The sequence below is a fragment of the Otolemur garnettii genome, unplaced genomic scaffold, assembly GCF_000181295.1.
Source record: "Otolemur garnettii isolate 467f Iridium unplaced genomic scaffold, OtoGar3 scaffold00043, whole genome shotgun sequence".
Taxonomy (NCBI): domain Eukaryota; kingdom Metazoa; phylum Chordata; class Mammalia; order Primates; family Galagidae; genus Otolemur; species Otolemur garnettii.
The window spans coordinates 4,556,944-4,574,909 of NW_003852438.1; the positions used below are offsets into that span (position 1 = coordinate 4,556,944).

General features: G+C 41.5%; 1 protein-coding gene across 1 annotated transcript in view; it reads right to left on the minus strand.

Annotated features, from left to right (window-relative positions):
- The window catches only part of LIMA1 (LIM domain and actin binding 1), a 105,533-nt gene that overhangs the window by 19,553 nt on the left and 68,014 nt on the right, over positions 1 to 17,966 (minus strand). Inside the window, exons 5-8 of the mRNA XM_012805479.2 lie at positions 15,760 to 15,844; positions 12,630 to 12,778; positions 8,462 to 8,569; positions 2,336 to 2,420 (exon numbers count right to left, since the gene is read on the minus strand). Of these exons, the coding sequence (XP_012660933.1) occupies positions 2,336 to 2,420; positions 8,462 to 8,569; positions 12,630 to 12,778; positions 15,760 to 15,844 (427 nt within the window). The remainder of the gene's footprint in view (positions 1 to 2,335; positions 2,421 to 8,461; positions 8,570 to 12,629; positions 12,779 to 15,759; positions 15,845 to 17,966) is intronic.

Below are 17,966 nucleotides of genomic sequence, written 5' to 3' on the forward strand. Positions count from 1 at the left end.
GTTGTAGCTGTCGTTGTTGTTTGGCGGGCCCATGCTGGATTCTAACCCACCAGCTCTGGTGTATGTGGCTGGCACCTTAACCGCTTGAGCTACAGGCGCTGAGCCTGGACTATTATTTTTAAAGGTTGCTTAAAGACTTTGATTTTTTTTGTTAATAGTTAGCACTCCTAATAACTTTTAGGGCAGCGGTTCAACCTGTGGGTTGCAACCCCTTTGGGGGTGGGAAAACACATATTTCTGAAGGACTTAGGAACCGAGACACAGCTCCTCTATCAGTCCCCTGGCAGGTCCGCCCACATGCAGATACACCCACATACCCCGCGTTAGGAAGGTTGAGAACCACTGTTCTAGGGTGTTTCAACTCAAGTAGGGAAAATGGGGGCATTTGAGAACAGAAATGTCATACCATATGTGCATGTGTATATATGTAACCTAACACTGCCTTTTGGTCAGTCCTATAGAAGGTTATGTAAAAGAGCTCTGTGAAGTCTTTTTCATAATTGTTGAAGTACCAACAAGCATGCGTTAATTTCCTGCCAATGTATTCATCCCATGGAAATCAGAAGAGGCAAAGAAAAGCCATTTATGTAGCCACTAAGAAACCACAAAGGAATTCCTTAAAATCTGGAGTTGAGCCAACAATGTACTAAAAGATTAAGGCTTATTTTTCAAAACACTTTTTGCAAATTTAGTTAAAACTCAGAAAATTTTCTAGTCTAAGAAAAATGATTGTAAAAAGGAATGTTATTAATCTCTAGAACCTGGCTTGGGGGGTGAACTACAGAACAATTTAGATAAGTAGGGAAATATATATTTTTTGATAGATACAGGGTCTTACTATGTTACCTACACTGGTCTTGAACTTCTAGCCTCAAACAATCCTCCCACCTCAGCCTCCAAAGTGCTGGGATTGCTGGGTGTAGTCGCTCACACCTGTAATCCCAGTACTTGGGAGATTGAGGTGGGTGGATTGCCTGAGCTCACAGGATAGAGATCAGCCTGAGTAAGAGTGAAACTCCATCTCTAAAAAAAATTAGCTAGGCATTATGTTGGGCGCCTATAGTCCCAGCTACTTGGGAGGCTGAGGCAAGAGAATCACTTGAGCCCAGGAGTTTGAGGTTGCTGTGAGGTACAATGCCACAGCACTCTACTGAAGGTGACCAAGTAAGACTCAGTCTCAAAAATAAAACAAAACAAAAAAGTGCTGAGATTACAGGCCTGAGCCAGTCTGTAATCCCCTGTTGCTGGGGATTCATTGAGGGTATAAGAAACCAGGTTACACTGACTGCCTTTGTTAGGTAAAGTCCCTCTTACAATTGTGTCTGGAAAAGATAAAGATAGATATATATATATATATATGTATTTTTTTTTTGCAGTTTTTAGCCAGGGCTGGGTTTGAACCTGCCACCTCCTGCATATGGGGCCAGTGCCCTACTCCTTGGAGCCACAGGTGCCGCCCCCCCCCTTTTTAAGACAGAGTCTTACTATGTCACCCTCGGTAGAGTGCCATGGTGTCACAGTTCATAGCAACCTTAAACTCTTGGGCTTAAGTGATTCTCTTGCCTCAGCCTCCCAAGTAACTGGGACTACATAACACCTGACTATTTTTTTTTTTATTTTGGTTGCAATTGTCATTGTTCAGCACACCCAGGCCGGGCTCGAACCTGCCAGCTTTGGTGTATGTGGATAGCACCCTACTGACTGAGCTACAGGTGCCAAGCCTGGAAAACATATTTTTAATAGGTTACTCAAATACTATTTTTTTTCCTTTTTAAGACAGAATCTCATTTTGTTGCCCTTAGTAGAGTGCTCACAGCAACCTCAAACTCCTGGGCTCAAGTGATTCTCTTGCCTCAGCCTTACAAGTAGCTAGGATTACGCCTGGCTATTTTTAGAGGTGGGGTCTCACTCTTGCTGAGGCTGGTCTCAAACTCATGAGTTCAAAGCTACCCACCTGCCTCATCTCCCAGAGTTCTAGGATTATAGGCATGAGCTATTGAGCCTCGCCTTCAAATACTACTCTTTATCCTCATAAATCAATAAGACCTTTTTAAACTAAACTTCTATTAAAATGAAACTTCAAAATAGGGTTCTGTACAAAATGTAGGATAAAAGAAACATCAAAAGTATTCAGTTTGTCCTGAGTTAACCATATTTAATTGAATTTAACTTTTCCTTAAGCCATGAAATGTATAAGATATTCAAGCTTCAGTACTTAAAACCAAGTAAAGTATTCGATCTATTAAAACTGGTGGATTTGGTATGTTATTTTCTCAGCACTGACAGTAATGGGAATACTCCTGAGCCAAATATGGATAGAGAATAAGAACCTCACCCTGCAGGTTTATGAACAAATGCTTACGGGAGTCATCTTCAGCAAGGGTGGAACGAATTGCTGGACTATTCTCCGTTGCAGAAACCTACCAAAAAAAAGAAGGAGGGGGGATTAAGAATCACATTAAAAATAAAAGAGCAAACTGTTGTTAATGCCATAAAAACCTGCTGACTCCAGCCAGTCTTGGGCTGCCTGGGGGAAATAACGGGCATAGAACAGCTGAGCATTTAAACAAGAGGCAGCAAAATGTCTTTTATGAGAATATTAACATGCCTCTCAATTATAGAGTAATGTGAGAAACAGACTGCACTCAACTGCCAAAAGCGTGCATCATCTCCCTTTATAAAAGAACTTCTAAACCGGATCTTTCTACTCTTTGAAAAACAAAGCTTTTAAAACAAAACCTTCTATCAAGGAGAGAAAAGCTCCTCACCCTATAACTATAACTCACTCCAAGGCAAGAGAAGTATTTAAATAAAGGAACTATTCTTATTTTTTTCATGTTCCTAAATTTTCTTTCTTTCTTTCTTTTTTTTTTTTTTTGAGATAGAGGTTTCACTTTGTCACCTTTGGTAGAGTGGTGTGGTGTCATAGTTCAAAGCAACCTCAAACTCTTAGGCTCAAGTGATTCTCTTGCCTCAGTTTTTCATTTTTAGTAGAGATGGGGTCTCATTCTTGCTCAGGCTGGTCTCAAACTCCTGAAGTCAAGCAATCCGCCCACCTCGGCCTCCCAGAATGCTAGGATTACAAGTGTGAGCCACTGAATCCAGCCCATTTTCCTAATTCTTATTTCCCAGACAAACACATTCTGTGGAAAACAGATTGCTTATACAGAAAATCTTTTAATAGCTATAAAAACAAATTTACCTAAAACTAACCTCTAGTATTATTTTCAAGGATAGTTTCCCTTTTAATCCCATTCTAAAAATGGCAATGTTTAACAAGACAACAGATCGTAGATGTAGGTGTATATATCTTTTGCCCCTCGACCATCAAATTTAAATTTAAAAACTCTCTATTGCCACTCCCCCATCCCCCTACTTTCTACTGGTTTCTATGCCTTTCTGATATCCTCCTCCACACTCAAAATCATGAAGGGTCAACAGGTGGCCTAACATATACTCTTCATATAATTTTCTTTCCTTCAGATTCAGAGATTTTATGGGCAATGCGGATGTCTAATAAACTGAATAGATTTACAATGGAGATTAAGTTGTTGGCCGAATGTATCTGAATTTCAGGATGGTTGTTTTTTCCACTATTCCACTTTTCATTACAGGAATTCTGACAGGGCATAGAACAAACTAGTATAATAATGGCCAACATTTATTAAGCATTTCCTGTGAGGTATTATACTGATCACTTTACTTGCATTATTTCATCTAATGATATGAAATACATTTTCTGAAAGTTATGCATGGCCATAAAAATTCTTCTTGTTAATTAGCAGGTATATCCGTCCTAGGATGTTCTTCTCTCACTCTAATTTGGCCACCTTGAACCTGTAAGGTAAATTTAATGCCAATCCTGACATCATTCACATGGCTAACCAGATGACTTCACTGCAGGAACAACCAGGTGGGAGGAGCACTGAAGATTCTGTACAAGCATTTCATTAAAGGAAAACACAAATTAATTCACAGGAGGAAAAAGGGAAAAACAATAACTTGACAAAAGATTCCATTTCAAGCACGTTTATTCTAGCATTAATGTCCTTTACTAACAAGCCAAAGTTCAAAGAACACTTAGGTACTGGTTAACACAAGGTAGGCAAACAGCCAAAAGGACATCTAAGTTTCTGAAAAATTTTGCAAATTTTAAGGCAGCCGAGGGATTAGAAACCTGCAGTGTATGCTTGAAGAATACATACTATCTTTATCCCCTTTCTTTCCCACCCACATGGTTGCACTAATATCCTCTCAGGGGGTAATTAAAATGTTCTGATCCTCCAGAGTTCAGTTCAGAGTTCTAGTTTCAAATCAGCATGAAGGCAATCAAGAAGGAAACATGAAATTAGACATAGGGACAATCCAAGCATTATTGTCCAGATGATTATTTCCAAAACTATGTTCCTGGAGTAAAGATGGGGCGATTTCAATGCTGGGAATATTTTTCTCTTAAAAGTTTTCTTGGCTCGGCGCCTATAGCTCAACCGGCTAAGGCGCTAGCCACGTACACCTAAGGTGGCGGGTTCAAATCCCCAGCCCGGACCCGCCAAACAACAATGACGGCTGCAACCAAAAAATAGCCGGGCGTTGTGGCGGGCGCCTGTGGTCCCAGCTACTTGGGAGGCGGAGGCAGGAGACTCGCTTGAGCCCAGGAGTTGGAGGTTGCTGTGAGCTGTAATGCCACGGCACTCTACCCAGGGGGACAGCTTGAGGCTCTGTCTCAAAAAAAAAAAAAAAAGTTTTCTTTTACAGGGTGGCACCCATAGCTTAGTGGGTAGGGCACTGATCACATGCACTGAGGCTGGTGGGTTCAGGCCCAGCCTAGGCCAGCTAGAACAATGACAACTGCAACAGAAAACAGTTGGGTGTTGTGGCAGGTGCCTGTAGTCCCAGCTACTTGGGAGGCTGAGGCAAGAGAATCACTTAAGCCCAAGAGTTTGAGGTTAGTGTGAGCTGTGACACCACAGCACTCTACCGAGGGTGACATAATGAGACTCTCAAAATAAATAAATAAAAATACAATTTATAAGAAAATTAATTGTGGGCGACATCTGTGGCTCAAAGGAGTAGGGCACCAGCCCCATATACCGGAGGTGGCAGGTTCAAACCTGGTGCCAGCCAAAAACTGCAAAAAAAAAAAAAAGAAAATTAATTGATTGACTGAGACAGGGTCTTGTTCTATCTCCCAGATTGGAGTACAGGAAGATGATCACAGCTCACTGCAGCCTTGAACTCCTGGCCTCAAATGATCTTCCTGCCTTGGCCTCCCAAATTGTTGCTATTACAGGCTGAGCATGTGACCAGCTACTCAGTAATTCTTTTTGTTTTGTTTTTGAGACAGAATCTCACTCTGTTGTTCTGGCTAGAATGCTGTGCCATCAGAGCTCACAGCAACCTCAAACTCTTGGGCTTGAGCAACCCTCTTGCCTCAGCCTTCCACATACCTAGTACTATAGGCGCCTGCCACAGCACCTGGCTAATTTTGCTATTTTTAGTAGCGATAGGGTCTCGCTCTTGCTCAGGCTAGTCTGTAACTCCTCAGCTCAAGCAATCTGCCCACTGTGGCCTCCCAGAGTGCTAGCATTACAGATGTGAGCAACCTCACCCAGCCTACTCGGTAATTCTTTATTTTGAGACAGAGTCTCAAAAAATAAATGAATAAATAAAGAAATAAAACATGGGAAAACCAGACAGTCTTACAAGAGAACTTGATACATGACATGTGATCCATGGACTACAAGCCAACTATTGGAAGGATGTGTGCAATTCATTTGACATTATATGACTATGCAACACTTGACTGTCAAATATTTATTTTTTCTTTTTTAAATTTTAATTAAATTAATTAATTTATTTATTTTTGCAGTTTTTGGCTGGGGCTGGGCTTGAACCCACCACCTCTGGCATATGGAACCGGCACCCTACCCTTTTGAGCCACAGGTGCCACCCTTATTTTATTTTATTTTTTTTAAGAGACAGAGTCTTACTTTGTCACCCTCAGTAGAGTACCATGACATCACAGCTCACAGCAACCTCCAACTCCTGGGCTTAGGCAATTCTCTTGCCTTAGCCTCCTGAGTAGCTGGGACTACAGATGCCTGCCACAAATTTCTTGTTGCAATTTGGCCAGGGCTGGGTTTGAACCCACCACCCTTGGTATATGGGGCTGGTGCCCTGCTCACTGAACCACAGGCACCGCCCTTTGTTTTTTTTAATTTTCATTTATTTATTTGAGACACAGTCTCACTTTGTCACCCTCAATAGAGTGGTGTACTGTCATAGCTCACAGCAATCTCCAACTCTTGGGCTTAAGCGATGCTCTTGCCTCAGCCTCCCAAGTAGCTGGGAATACAGTGGTCTGCCAGAAACCCAGCTATTTTTGGTTGCAGTTGTCATTGTTGTTTTACCTGGCCAGGGCCGGCTTCAAACCTGCCACTCTCAGTATACGGGACCAGTGCCCTACCTACTGAGCCACAGGCGCCTCCTGCCTGTCAAATATTTCATCTTATTTCAATATTCATTTGTGACGTGCTTTTATGAAATAAAATGATTTAACTTTTCTATTTTTTTCTGTTCTAGTCTATGAATCAAAGTTTGTAGCCATCAATCTGAGACCATTTTTCCACATGCCTACTTTGATCCAAGTGTGCAGTACATTTCATGAGTTCCTGTCAATACATCACACTACTCTGTAAAGCCTGTGGTAGTCAAATAAGTTTGCAAACCATTGCTCTTAACTCATTTTAGTGATCTCTTCGCCTTTTGGAAGCCTGGCATCAAAGGTATCAATATGTGTAACAGAAGCAATGGCCTTTCTCCTAAGACTGATAACTTTAATAGACTGGACAGCCCTTTCTCCTCATCTCACTTAACATTTAATTAATATATCGGCTCGGCGCCTATAGCTCAACTGGCTAAGGTGCCAGCCACGTACACCTAAGGTGGCGGGTTTGAATCCCCAGCCCAGCCCGCCAAACAACAATGATGGCTGCAACCAAAAAATGGCCGGGCGTTGTGGTGGGCGCCTGTGGTCCCAGCTACTTGGGAGGCAGAGGCAGGAGACTCACTTGAGCCCAGGAGTTGGAGGTTGCTGTGAGCTGTAATGCCACAGCACTCTACCCAGGGGGACAGCTTGAGGCTCTGTCTCAAAAAAAAAAAAAAACAACAACAACAAAAAAACCCATTTAATTAATATATTGACTGAAAGATTAAAAAGACTGAGTAATAGATTGGCAGAGAACATGATAAATTTGGTTGACCTAAATACTGTTGCTTATTCCAACTAAGCCATTCATCTAAGGATTAATACATACAACACAGATATGATTTGCTTAAAAATCTTCCAGTGGCTTTCCCTTGCTGCACAACTACATCCAAACTCTTAAGGATGGCATATAAAAGCTTTTCCAGACCGTGGTCCTCTCCCTCCACCTGCCTCTCACCACTGTCTACATGCTCCGTATAATATCCAAGAATATCTAACTAAGCCACCATCTTTAGTTTCCAAACCTTTGTTGTATCTACCTGAATTGCTCTTTTTTTTTTTTTTTTTTTGGCAGTTTTCGACCGGGACCGGGTTTGAACCTGCCACCTCTGGTATATGGGGCTGGTGCCCTACTCCTCTGAGCCACAGGTGCCGCCCTGAATTGCTCTTTTTATTACTCAACTTTCCCTTTATTGTTGGCTTATTTCTACATATTCGTTAAGACTAAGCTCAGACATCACCTTCTTCCAAGGCCCTATATACCCCTCTCACAGCACCTATCATGCTGCTTTATTATGCTTAGCCAGCCTATTATTTACCTCCCCTCCACTCTGTTTCCTTGTACATAAAGACCACATGGTGTGTGGGGTTACATTGAAACTTAATGTACTTAAGAATATAGAAGTACTCTAAAGATAATATCTCTAATCAAACAGATTAGAGATTTTTTTTTTTTTTTGAGACAGAGTCTCATTTTGTTGCTCTTGGTAGAGTGCTGTGGCATCACAGCTCACAGCAACTGCCAGCTCCTGGGCTCAGGTGATTCTCTTGCCTCAGCCTCCTTAGTAGCTGGGACTACAGGTGCCCACCACAGCACCCGGCTACTTTTTTTGTTGCAGTTTGGCTGGGACCGGGCTTGAACCCGCCCTCTCAGTATGTGGGGCCAGCACCTTACTCACTGAGCCACAGGCGCCGCACAGATTAGAGATTTTTTAAAAAATCACTTCAGCTACATACCCTCTGAGTATCTGCTGAGCAGAAGACTTTTTCCAATGAAGACTCATTATTTGGTGAGCTATAAGTTGAAGAACTCCCCAACCAAAATTATGTGACCTGAAAAAATGACAATCTGTACTGGCAGCTGTTACCAAATTCCCAGACACCATACAGCCTAGACTTAGAATTTCTAATTTTAAGCATCTAATTTAGAACACATGCTTCCTTGGCAACTGGTCATCAGACTTTTCAACCTACCTTTTGTCCCTCCTGATGAGAGACGCAGACCTCAGGGCCTGGGGGCACATTCTCCTTTTGCTCCAATTTATGAATTTTGACTTCACCACTACTGGCTTTCAACTCATTCTACAAAACAAAAATAACCTGTGAATTTTTTTTTTATTTCCTATCATTCCATTCTCTTCATAGAATCTATGAAATAAACTTAGATTGTTTAAAAAAAAATTCTGCTAAGAAACCTCAGGTCAAAAAATCAACCCCCTAATTCTCACAAACAAAACCCACTGACCAGTGAAATGACAAAAGCAGCTTTGTGGACATATGTGTCAGAGTTAAGTATTTGTATGCTAGTCTAAAACTGGATGCTCATTAGAACACAGACACACACAGAGATCACCCCCCACATACAATGTTCTTGTGATACACTCTTCTAGCAGCAGAGCTTGTGGGAATGCAAAGCTTGTGAGTTTTATCAGAAAAGACCATTCTGGAGCAAGGGAAAGGAGATGCCAAGTGCCAAGAATTAAGAAAATATACTGACCACATATATATAAATGCCCGGCCTGGAAAGAGAGACAGGGATGATGTATACATTTAAAAACTGAATTTATATTTAATGATACCATAAAATAACCTTTTATGTGGAACTTTCAAAAACAAGTTTTTCACATAAAATTCACAGATTGTACTAAAGACATACCTTATTCTACTTCTCAACATAAAAAGCATGCATTAGTATTGTCATGAGAAATAAGTATAATCACATTCTTTTCTTTGCATAGGACACTTGTAGCAGAATATGAAAATAAACTCATCAACTAAATATAAGATTAACACAGAAGTAGATGAATATGAACATTTCCTACCTTTAGTCTGCTAGTAATATAGTGATCTAGTACCTTTCAGTTTTCTGTGATTCTTAGACATAGGAGGAAATAATTTATAGCCACAGGGCCAATGAAGGGAGTATGAGTGTGGCTGACTCACACAGGTGTGGTATTCCAGATTAAGCCACACAGCTCAGGAGGTACATCTGTGAGGAGGAACTTGCAGCCAGCACTGTAGAGCAAACAGTACAGCCAAACAACCCGTTTCTGACCCCATCTCCAAGCCCCACCTCCAGAACCACTGCCAGAGAATGTGTGCCTTGTTACAACCATATTCAATAAGGGGCCTGGGAAATTCTTTTGGGATGAGATAGAAAGTACTTTTTACAAGCATTCCTAAAGACTTTTTAACTCTTAAAATTTCCACAGCAGGAAAACTGTAATTCAGAAACTCTGTTAAAAGTTTTTAAAAAGTCACTGAACAGGTTTTGCCACTTATGGAGTCACCTGGTCAGAATGTTTACAGAAGGGGACGGAGCAGCAGCAAGATCCCTTAAAAGAGGCAATTAAGCTTCGCAGAGCACCTATTTGTTGTATCTCCTGACCTGCCTTCTAACAGAAGTTTAAATTTGCTTATTTTTCACACTATGGTTAAGAATCAGCCTGTGATGTTCCACTTTGCTATTGATTTATACCAATCATCTCTTCAGTAAAAAATCAAGATGAGGGGCGGCGCCTGTGGCTCAAGAAGTGGGGCGCCAGCCCCATATTCCCATATACCAGAGGTGGCGGGTTCAAACCCAGCCCTGCCAAAAAAAAAAAAAAAAAAATCAAGATGAAATTATTTATAGCCCGGCAGATAAGTTTATCAATACTATTGAAGAATTATGTCAGGGGGAAAGGGTTTAGCTTCTGGAATACATGTTATAATTTCCTTTTTTTGAAACAGAGTCTCAAGCTGTTGCCCTGGGTGAGTGCCATGGTGTCACAGCTCTCAGCAACCTCCAACTCAGAGTCAAGCAATCTTCTTGCCTCAGTGTTTTTTTTTTGTTGTTGTTTTTTGAGAGAGTCTCAAGCTGTTGTCTTGAGTGAGTGCCATAGGGTCACAGTTCACAGCAACCTCAAACTCTTGGACTTAAGCGATTCTCTTGCCTCAAGAGTAGCTCCCAAGTAGCTGGGACTATAGGTGCCTGGAACAACGCCTGGCTATTTTTACCTCAGGTTTTCTATTTTTAGTAGAGATAGGGTCTCACTTTTGCTCGGGCTGGTCTCAAACTTGTGAGTTCAAGTGGTCCTCCCGTCTTGGCCTCCCAGAGTGCTTGGATTACAGGCGTGAGCCACCTCACTCGGTCACATGTTATAAAAGAAATTATTTTTTTGTTGCAGTTGTCATTGTTGTTTAACAGGCCGGAGCTGGGTTTAAACCCACCAGCTTCTATGTATGTGGCTGATGTTTTACCAGCTACAGGTGCCACCACACATGTTAAAGTTATATGCACCAATTTCAGTTTGCCTAGGAACAAGTATAATTGTTCTAACTTTGTTAAAAAAGTAGTATATCAAATGATTAATGATTTGTAATTTGAAATCTTAGATGATTTCAAAGATACACTGTTTGAAAGATACATATACTGGGCGGTGCCTGTGGCTCAGTGGGTAGGGCACCAGCCCCAAATACTGAGGGTGGCGGGTTTGAACCCAAACCTGGCCAAACTGCAACAAAAAATAGCCGGGTGTTGTGGTGGGCACCTGTAGTCTCAGCTACTTGGGAGGCTGAGGCAAGAGAATTGCCTAAGCCCAAGAGCTAGAGGTTGCTGTGAGCTGTGTTGCCATAGCACTCTAACAAGGGCGAGAAAGTGAGACTCTGTCTCTAAAAAAAAAAAAGAAAGATGCATATAAACGTGTGTATATAGGAATAAGTGGCCTTTAAAAGGTAACTTCAGGTAAGAGTTCTGTAGCATAAGCTTGTCAGTTAAGCACAGGACAATGTAAAATGACAAGATCCTTCTTTCTAATTAGAATATCACATTTTTGTGCTTATTGAGTATGTCATCTTCTTGTCATTTCTCTCCCTTTTTCTTATCCACTATTCTACTTCTTTAGAAACTCATTTCATCACAAGATTAAAGATTAAATAGACTATATATTATATAATTACTTTATATGAAATGTTCAGAATAGGCAGATATATAAAGACAGCAGATTAGCAATTTCAAGGGGGCATTGGAGCGATCACTTTGTGTGGGGCTTCATTTCAGCATGGTTGAAAGGCTCTGGAATTAGACAATGGTAATGGTTGTACAGCCTTGTGAATATACTAAAAATCATAGAATTATATATTCTAAAATGGTAATTTCCATTATGTGAATTATATCTCAATAAAAAGGTTGCAAAAAATGCTCCCACATTAATGTTGAAAGCATCTCATATTTCTCTCCAATATTCTTCCTTTTACCCACAAAAACCAAGATAAAATAAGTGTTTCTGTTGCAACTAATAAAATATCAGTTCTTTTTTTTTTCTTTTTTTGAGACAGGAGCCTCAAGCTGTCCCCCTGGGTAGAGTGTCATGGCATCTCAGCTCACAGCAACCTCCAACTCCTGGGCTCAAGCGAGTCTCCTGCCTCAGCCTCCCAAGTAGCTGGGACCACAGGCGCCCGCCACAACGCCCGGCTATTTTTTGGTTGCAGACATCATTGTTGTTTGGCAAGCCAGGCTGGATTCGAACCTGCCACCTTGGGTGTACATGGCTCGTGTCTTAGCCATTTGAGCCACAGGCGCTGAGCCAAAATATCAGTTCTTTAACAACAAAAAGATTAAGTAAAGAGTTAGGAAAACTCTCAAAGACACGATTGGCTGGTAAAAAAAAAAAAAAAGTGGGCAGGAAATGAGGACTAGGAAAGCAAAGTCAGGATTAGACCACAGTAGGGATTACAAATGATGCAAGGGTAGGATTTATGTGGAAAGAGAATGACGGGCAGCGCCTGTGGCTCAGTTGGTAGGGCGCCAGCCCCATATACCAAGGGTGGCAGGTTCAAACCTGGCCTCAGCCAAACTGCAACAACAAAAAAAAATAGCTGGGCATTGTGGCGGATGCCTATAGTCCCAGCTATTCAGGTGGCTGAGGCAAGAGAATTGCCTAAGCCCAGGAGTTGGAGGTTGCTATGAGCTGTGTGATGCCACGGCACTCTACCGAGTGCGATAAAGGGAAACTCTGTCTCTTAAAAAAAGAGAGAGAGAATGACTAGGGGACCAGGGGAAGGGCCAGGGTTCAGACACAAGGGTCTGGGTGACTTTTCCTAATCCCACTACTCAATGACCATTAGTTGGATGAGTGGGCGAAGGATGAAGAACACATACTGCATAGCTGGTTGAAGTGCTTTGTTTGGACACAGCTGCCTGGTACTTGGCCATTCGATCCTTTATGGAGGTTTCTGAGAGGCGTGGGAGTTCCAGATTTCGCCTACTTTCATTTTTCTCCAAGTTGAATGACGAAGATGATAACTGTCCTAGAAGCATCCAAATAACATGTTTTATTAGAAGATAAAATGTGACTCAAATGACTTCAAAATTCTAAATTTTAGGCTATTGTAATCTAATGGCCAATTTCTTCTATTACAAGTACAAAGAAGGAAATCAGGAATATTATCAGCATTTATAAAGTAATATTCACTCTCTTTCCTAACATTAAAAGGAGAATCCTTACCATAATTGACCACTGCATATTTTAGAACTTAATGTTGTTTTAATTTGCATTTCTTTGATAATTTTCCTGTGTTCACTCATGTTTTCTTTTGTGAAATGCTTGTATATTCCCACTTCATAATTATATACTCTCAAAGTAATATATGATAATCAATCTGATTTTTTTTTTTTTTTTTGAGACAGAGTCTCACTATGTTGCTCTTGGTAGAGTACAATGGCTTCACAGCTCACAGCAACCTCAAACTCTTGGGCTTAAGTGATTCTCTTGCCTCAGTCTCTCAAGTAGCTGGGACTACAGGTGCCTGCCACAACACCTGGCTATTGTTAGTTGCAGGTGTCATTGTTTAGCTGGCCTACACTGGGTTCAAACCCACCAGCCTCAGTCTATGTGGCTGAGGCCATAACCACTATGCTACAGGTGCCGAGACCAATCTGTTTTTTTTCTTTTTTCAATTTTAAAGCAGTCATTGTTTATTAACTGATAAGACTGCAAAAATAATCATAGTAGACACCTTAGTTTATTCTTTATTTTTATTTTTTTAAGAAATCAGGTCTTTCTGTCTCCCAGGCTGGGTTGGAATATGATCAGTGGCCTGATCATAGGTCACTGTAACTTCTAATTCCTGGGCTCAAGGAAATCTTCCTACCTTAGCCTGCCAAGTAGCTGAGACCATAGACACACACCCCACCACTCCTGGTCTTGCTATTTTACTCAGGCTGGTCTTGAACTGCCTCCCACCTTTAACTCCCCTAAAGTGCTGGGATTACTAGTGTGAGTCACTGCACCTGGCCAGTTCCCCCTTCTAGTAAGCCTGTTGATCTGGTCTCTGTTGTCAGCATTTCTGCCCTCTATAAAATGGTGGTCTTTTTCTTCATTCCACCTTGAGAAGAAGACGAATTTGAAGTATCATGAGAAGTTGCCTGCTTCTTTGAAGCATTTTTCAACAGTATAGATCTCATGAATCAGAACCTTCATGCAGATAATGCCCTATTTACCAAGAGATCAGGCATTTAAAGTGTCATCTGTCAAGGCAATTTGCTTCTTACTGATTTTTGCCAAAACCATGCTTATAGATTCATTATTTACTGATTTCAGGTTTGAGTACCCACATGCAATATATGGTTCTACCATCGTCTGCATGTTAACTGAAGCCTTGTAGAGTTTAACAAAACTTCTGTTAAAGATTTTAGTGAAGGAAAAGCAGCTGTGACACCTTTCTGACCTCTGGGCTCACACCACTGATGCCTGTGATCCAGATGACAAATGCCAATTTGGGTTCTGTAGGTACCCAGGAATATCAGCTTTTTTTTGCCATCCTAGCCATCTGAACCACAGTTTTGGGTTGGGCCTAGTGGCTAATGCTTATAATCCTAGCACTCTGGCAGGCAGAGTCAGGTGGACTGCTTGAGCTCAGGAATTAGAGACCAGCCTGAGCAAGAGCAAGAGCCCATCTCTACTAAAAATAGAAAGAAAAAACAAACCAACAAACAAATTAGCCAGGCATTGTAGTGGCTGCCTGCAGTACCAGCTACTCAGGAGGCTGAAGCAAGAAGATTGATTGTTCAAGCCCAAGAGTTTGAGGTTGCTGTGTGCTACGACACCATAGCACTCTACCCATGGCTACAGAGTGAGATTCTGTCTCAAAACAAGCAGACAAGCCAGGCTCAGAGGCTCATGCCTGTAGTTCTGGCCCTCTGGGAGGCCAAAGTGGGTGGATTGCCTAAGCTCACAGGTTTGAGACCAGCCTGAGCTAGAGCAAGACCCCCGTCTCTAAAAATAGCCAGGGTAGTCCCACCTACTTGGGAGGCTAAGGCAAGAGAATCGCTTAAGCCCAAGAGTTTGAGATTGCTGTGAGCTATGACTCCATAGCACTCTACCGAGAGCCACAAAGCAAGACTCTGTCTCAAAAAACAAACAAATAAGCAAACAAACATAAAATGAACCACAGGGCCCAGCGTGGTATCTCATGCCTATAATCCTAGCACTCTGGGAGGAAGAGGTGGGTGGACTGCTTAAACTCAGGAATTCAACACCAGCCTGAGCCAGAGTGAGACCTGGTCTCTAAAAATAGCTGGGCACTGGGCAGGCGCCTGTAGTCCCTGCTACTTAAAAGGCTGAGGCAAGAGGATCACTTAAGCCCAAGAGTTTGAGGTTGCTGTGAGCTATGATGCCATAGCACTCTACTAGGGCAACAAAGTGAGACTCTGTCTCAACACTCCCCCCAAATACAAAAAAATCCTCAATTCTATACATCTGCCTATATTCCTTGTTACAGTGCTTAGTTTTTTCACAGGTAAGCTTCCTCCTTGTCTTTCAGGCAAACTTTCTTAGGCACTTCTTCAGCTGTGCCAAATTCCTTCACTTTTTCTTAATAGTTTCCAGCATAGCAGTGACCTTCTTTTTCTTCTCTTACACACCCTCATCATTCTGGTTAAAAAGAACCAGTTAGAAAGGCTGTGTCTCAGTGGGAGACAGAGCTTATCTATTAAAGCTTTCAAACCCCAAGTGACTATGGAGCCAAAATGGACTGTAGCACTTCACCTGTAAGCCCTCAAAGGTATCCTTTGGTTACCACAGGCTACCACTGACAAGAATACATTAAAAATACAAGAAATGCCATTTACAAAGAGCAATGAGATTTGAGAATGACTTGTATCTAACAGACAGGCTTCCTTTTTAATTTGAGATACCCTTCCTTTAAAAGCATTGGCTTTGAGTCCAAAAAGAGGTGCTCCTAACGAGTACTTCCTAGAGGACTTCACATACATAGAAGTCCCTGCTTACCTGGGCCTATTTCCAAGTCATCCAGAGAATAGTTATTTTCAGAGATCCTCCTTCCACTTGCACTTCGGCTTTGCACCTGAAGAACCTGTTTAAAAAACAAAACCCAACAATAAGCTTTGCAGAGAAGATAGGAGATCTTGATACTGCTCAAAAAGGAGGCTTGCAAATATTTTTTTTTTTTTTTTTTTTGGAATTTTTGGCCAGGGCTGGGTTTGAACCCGCCACCTCCAGCATATGGTGCCGGCGCCCTACTCCTTTGAGCTATAGGTGCTGCAAATCTCCTTATAGACTCCAACAGAGGCTTGGCACCCCATAGCACAGTAGTTATGGTGCCGGCCACATTCACCAAGGCTGGTGGGTTCGAACCTGGCCCGGGCCAGCTAAACAACAATGACAACTGCCACAAAAAAAAAAAAAAAAAATAGCTGGGCATTGTGGTGCGTGCCTGTAGTCCCAGCTACTTGGGAGGCTGAGGCAAGAAAATTGCTTAAGCCCCAAAAAGTTGAAGTTGTTTTGAGCTGTAATGCCACAGCACTCCACTGAGGGGGACATAGTAAAACTCTGTCTCAAAAGAAAAAGAGACAGAGTCTCTTTTTTTGTGTGAGACAGAGTCTCAAGCTGTTGCCCTGGGTAGAGTGCCCTGGTATCATAGCTCACAACAACCTCAAATTTTTGAGCATAAGCGATTCTCTTGCCTCAGCCTACTAAGTAGCTGGGACTACAGGTGCCCACTATAATGCTCAGCTATATTTTGGTTGTTGTTACAGTTATCATTGTTGTTTTAGCTGGCCCAGACTGGGTTCGAACACTCCAGCCTTGTATGTGGCCAGCACCTTACCTATTGAGCTATAGGAGCCACCATGAGAAGAGATTATTTTATGTTTGTTTTTATATTCCACAGAATTTTACAAATTATAATGTCAAACACTACATATTCACAAATGTCCAGGGAAAAATAAGTAACTCAATATACCTAATGCTTTCTGCTAATGGTCACTTAGACAGCAAATTAGTCATCAGAGGGGGATCCTCATATCCCAACTGCCAGGTCCTGATGGCAGTATCTGCTGTTTCCTTTTTCCTCCAATTCTATTCCTGCTGCAAGGTTAGAGTTGCTACAGGTTTACATTCTGTCAAAGGTAAAATTCAAGTGCAATTCCAAGAGTCTGTGTTACCCGTTGTGGCCTGCAGAGAGCTCAGCTGTCTGTTTAGTTGTAGGTCCATATCCCTTGAGGGCTTGTGTGAATTCTTTGCACTGGTGTTACTGGAAGCCTGACAATTTAGAACCAGAACACATATCCTGCCAGGTCAGGAGCTTTCTTTGTTTTTAGATACATAAAATTTCCCATCTTTGCTAGCTTTTAATTTAAATACCTGGGTTAACTAAAATAAGAGCCTGTGGTTTTTAAAAAGACTTTTGATCCACAGAGGTATCAATAGTCTGAATGATTTTCTTTCAAGCACTAAAAAAGTGAATGGGCAAAGGTATGTGGTTAAGAGAAAAATAGGAGAGAGAACTGTCTGAAATTCATTATACTTGACTGTGGTTCTGAAGAGAAATGCAGCTCTCAGATAAAACAGCTTGTAATGAAATCCTGGGTGAAGCACTGAATATTACTTTCAATATTTCCACTTCCAGACCACTCAAACATTAAGAATAACAAGATCTCAGAGGCATTTAAGGTAAATTTCATGATCCACATTTTACAAGTGGTAATCTGAAGGATAAAGAGAGGTTTCCTCCAGTTTTTTCTCAGTAAATAAAGGAGGACAAAACACACACACAACAGGAGCTCTGATCCCCAAAATACTTTTCTGTAACAGGCTTTAATTGCATTTCAGTTCTTTTTACACAGACACTTGAGGGAGCCTTAATCAATGTTAAGGGAACAGAAAAAGACAAGACACACTCAGGCTTTCTGGAATTTCTGGAGCCTTAATCAACATGTTAAAGGAAACAGAAAAAGACAAGACACACTCAGGCTTTCTGGAATTTCCCAAGACTTGGCCCTACCACACCCTACAAGTCCTCCTTCCTGTCAGCTGACTATAACTCTCACTAGTATGATGCCTCTTAAATATTTTCTGTGACTCTACAAATCGATCACACCAAGGCTTTTAATCAGTAGTCTGCAGAATTTTTTCTATAATTTTGCAATAAATTAAGTTAGGTTCTAAATAACAAAGTAAGATTTCCTGTTCCCTGT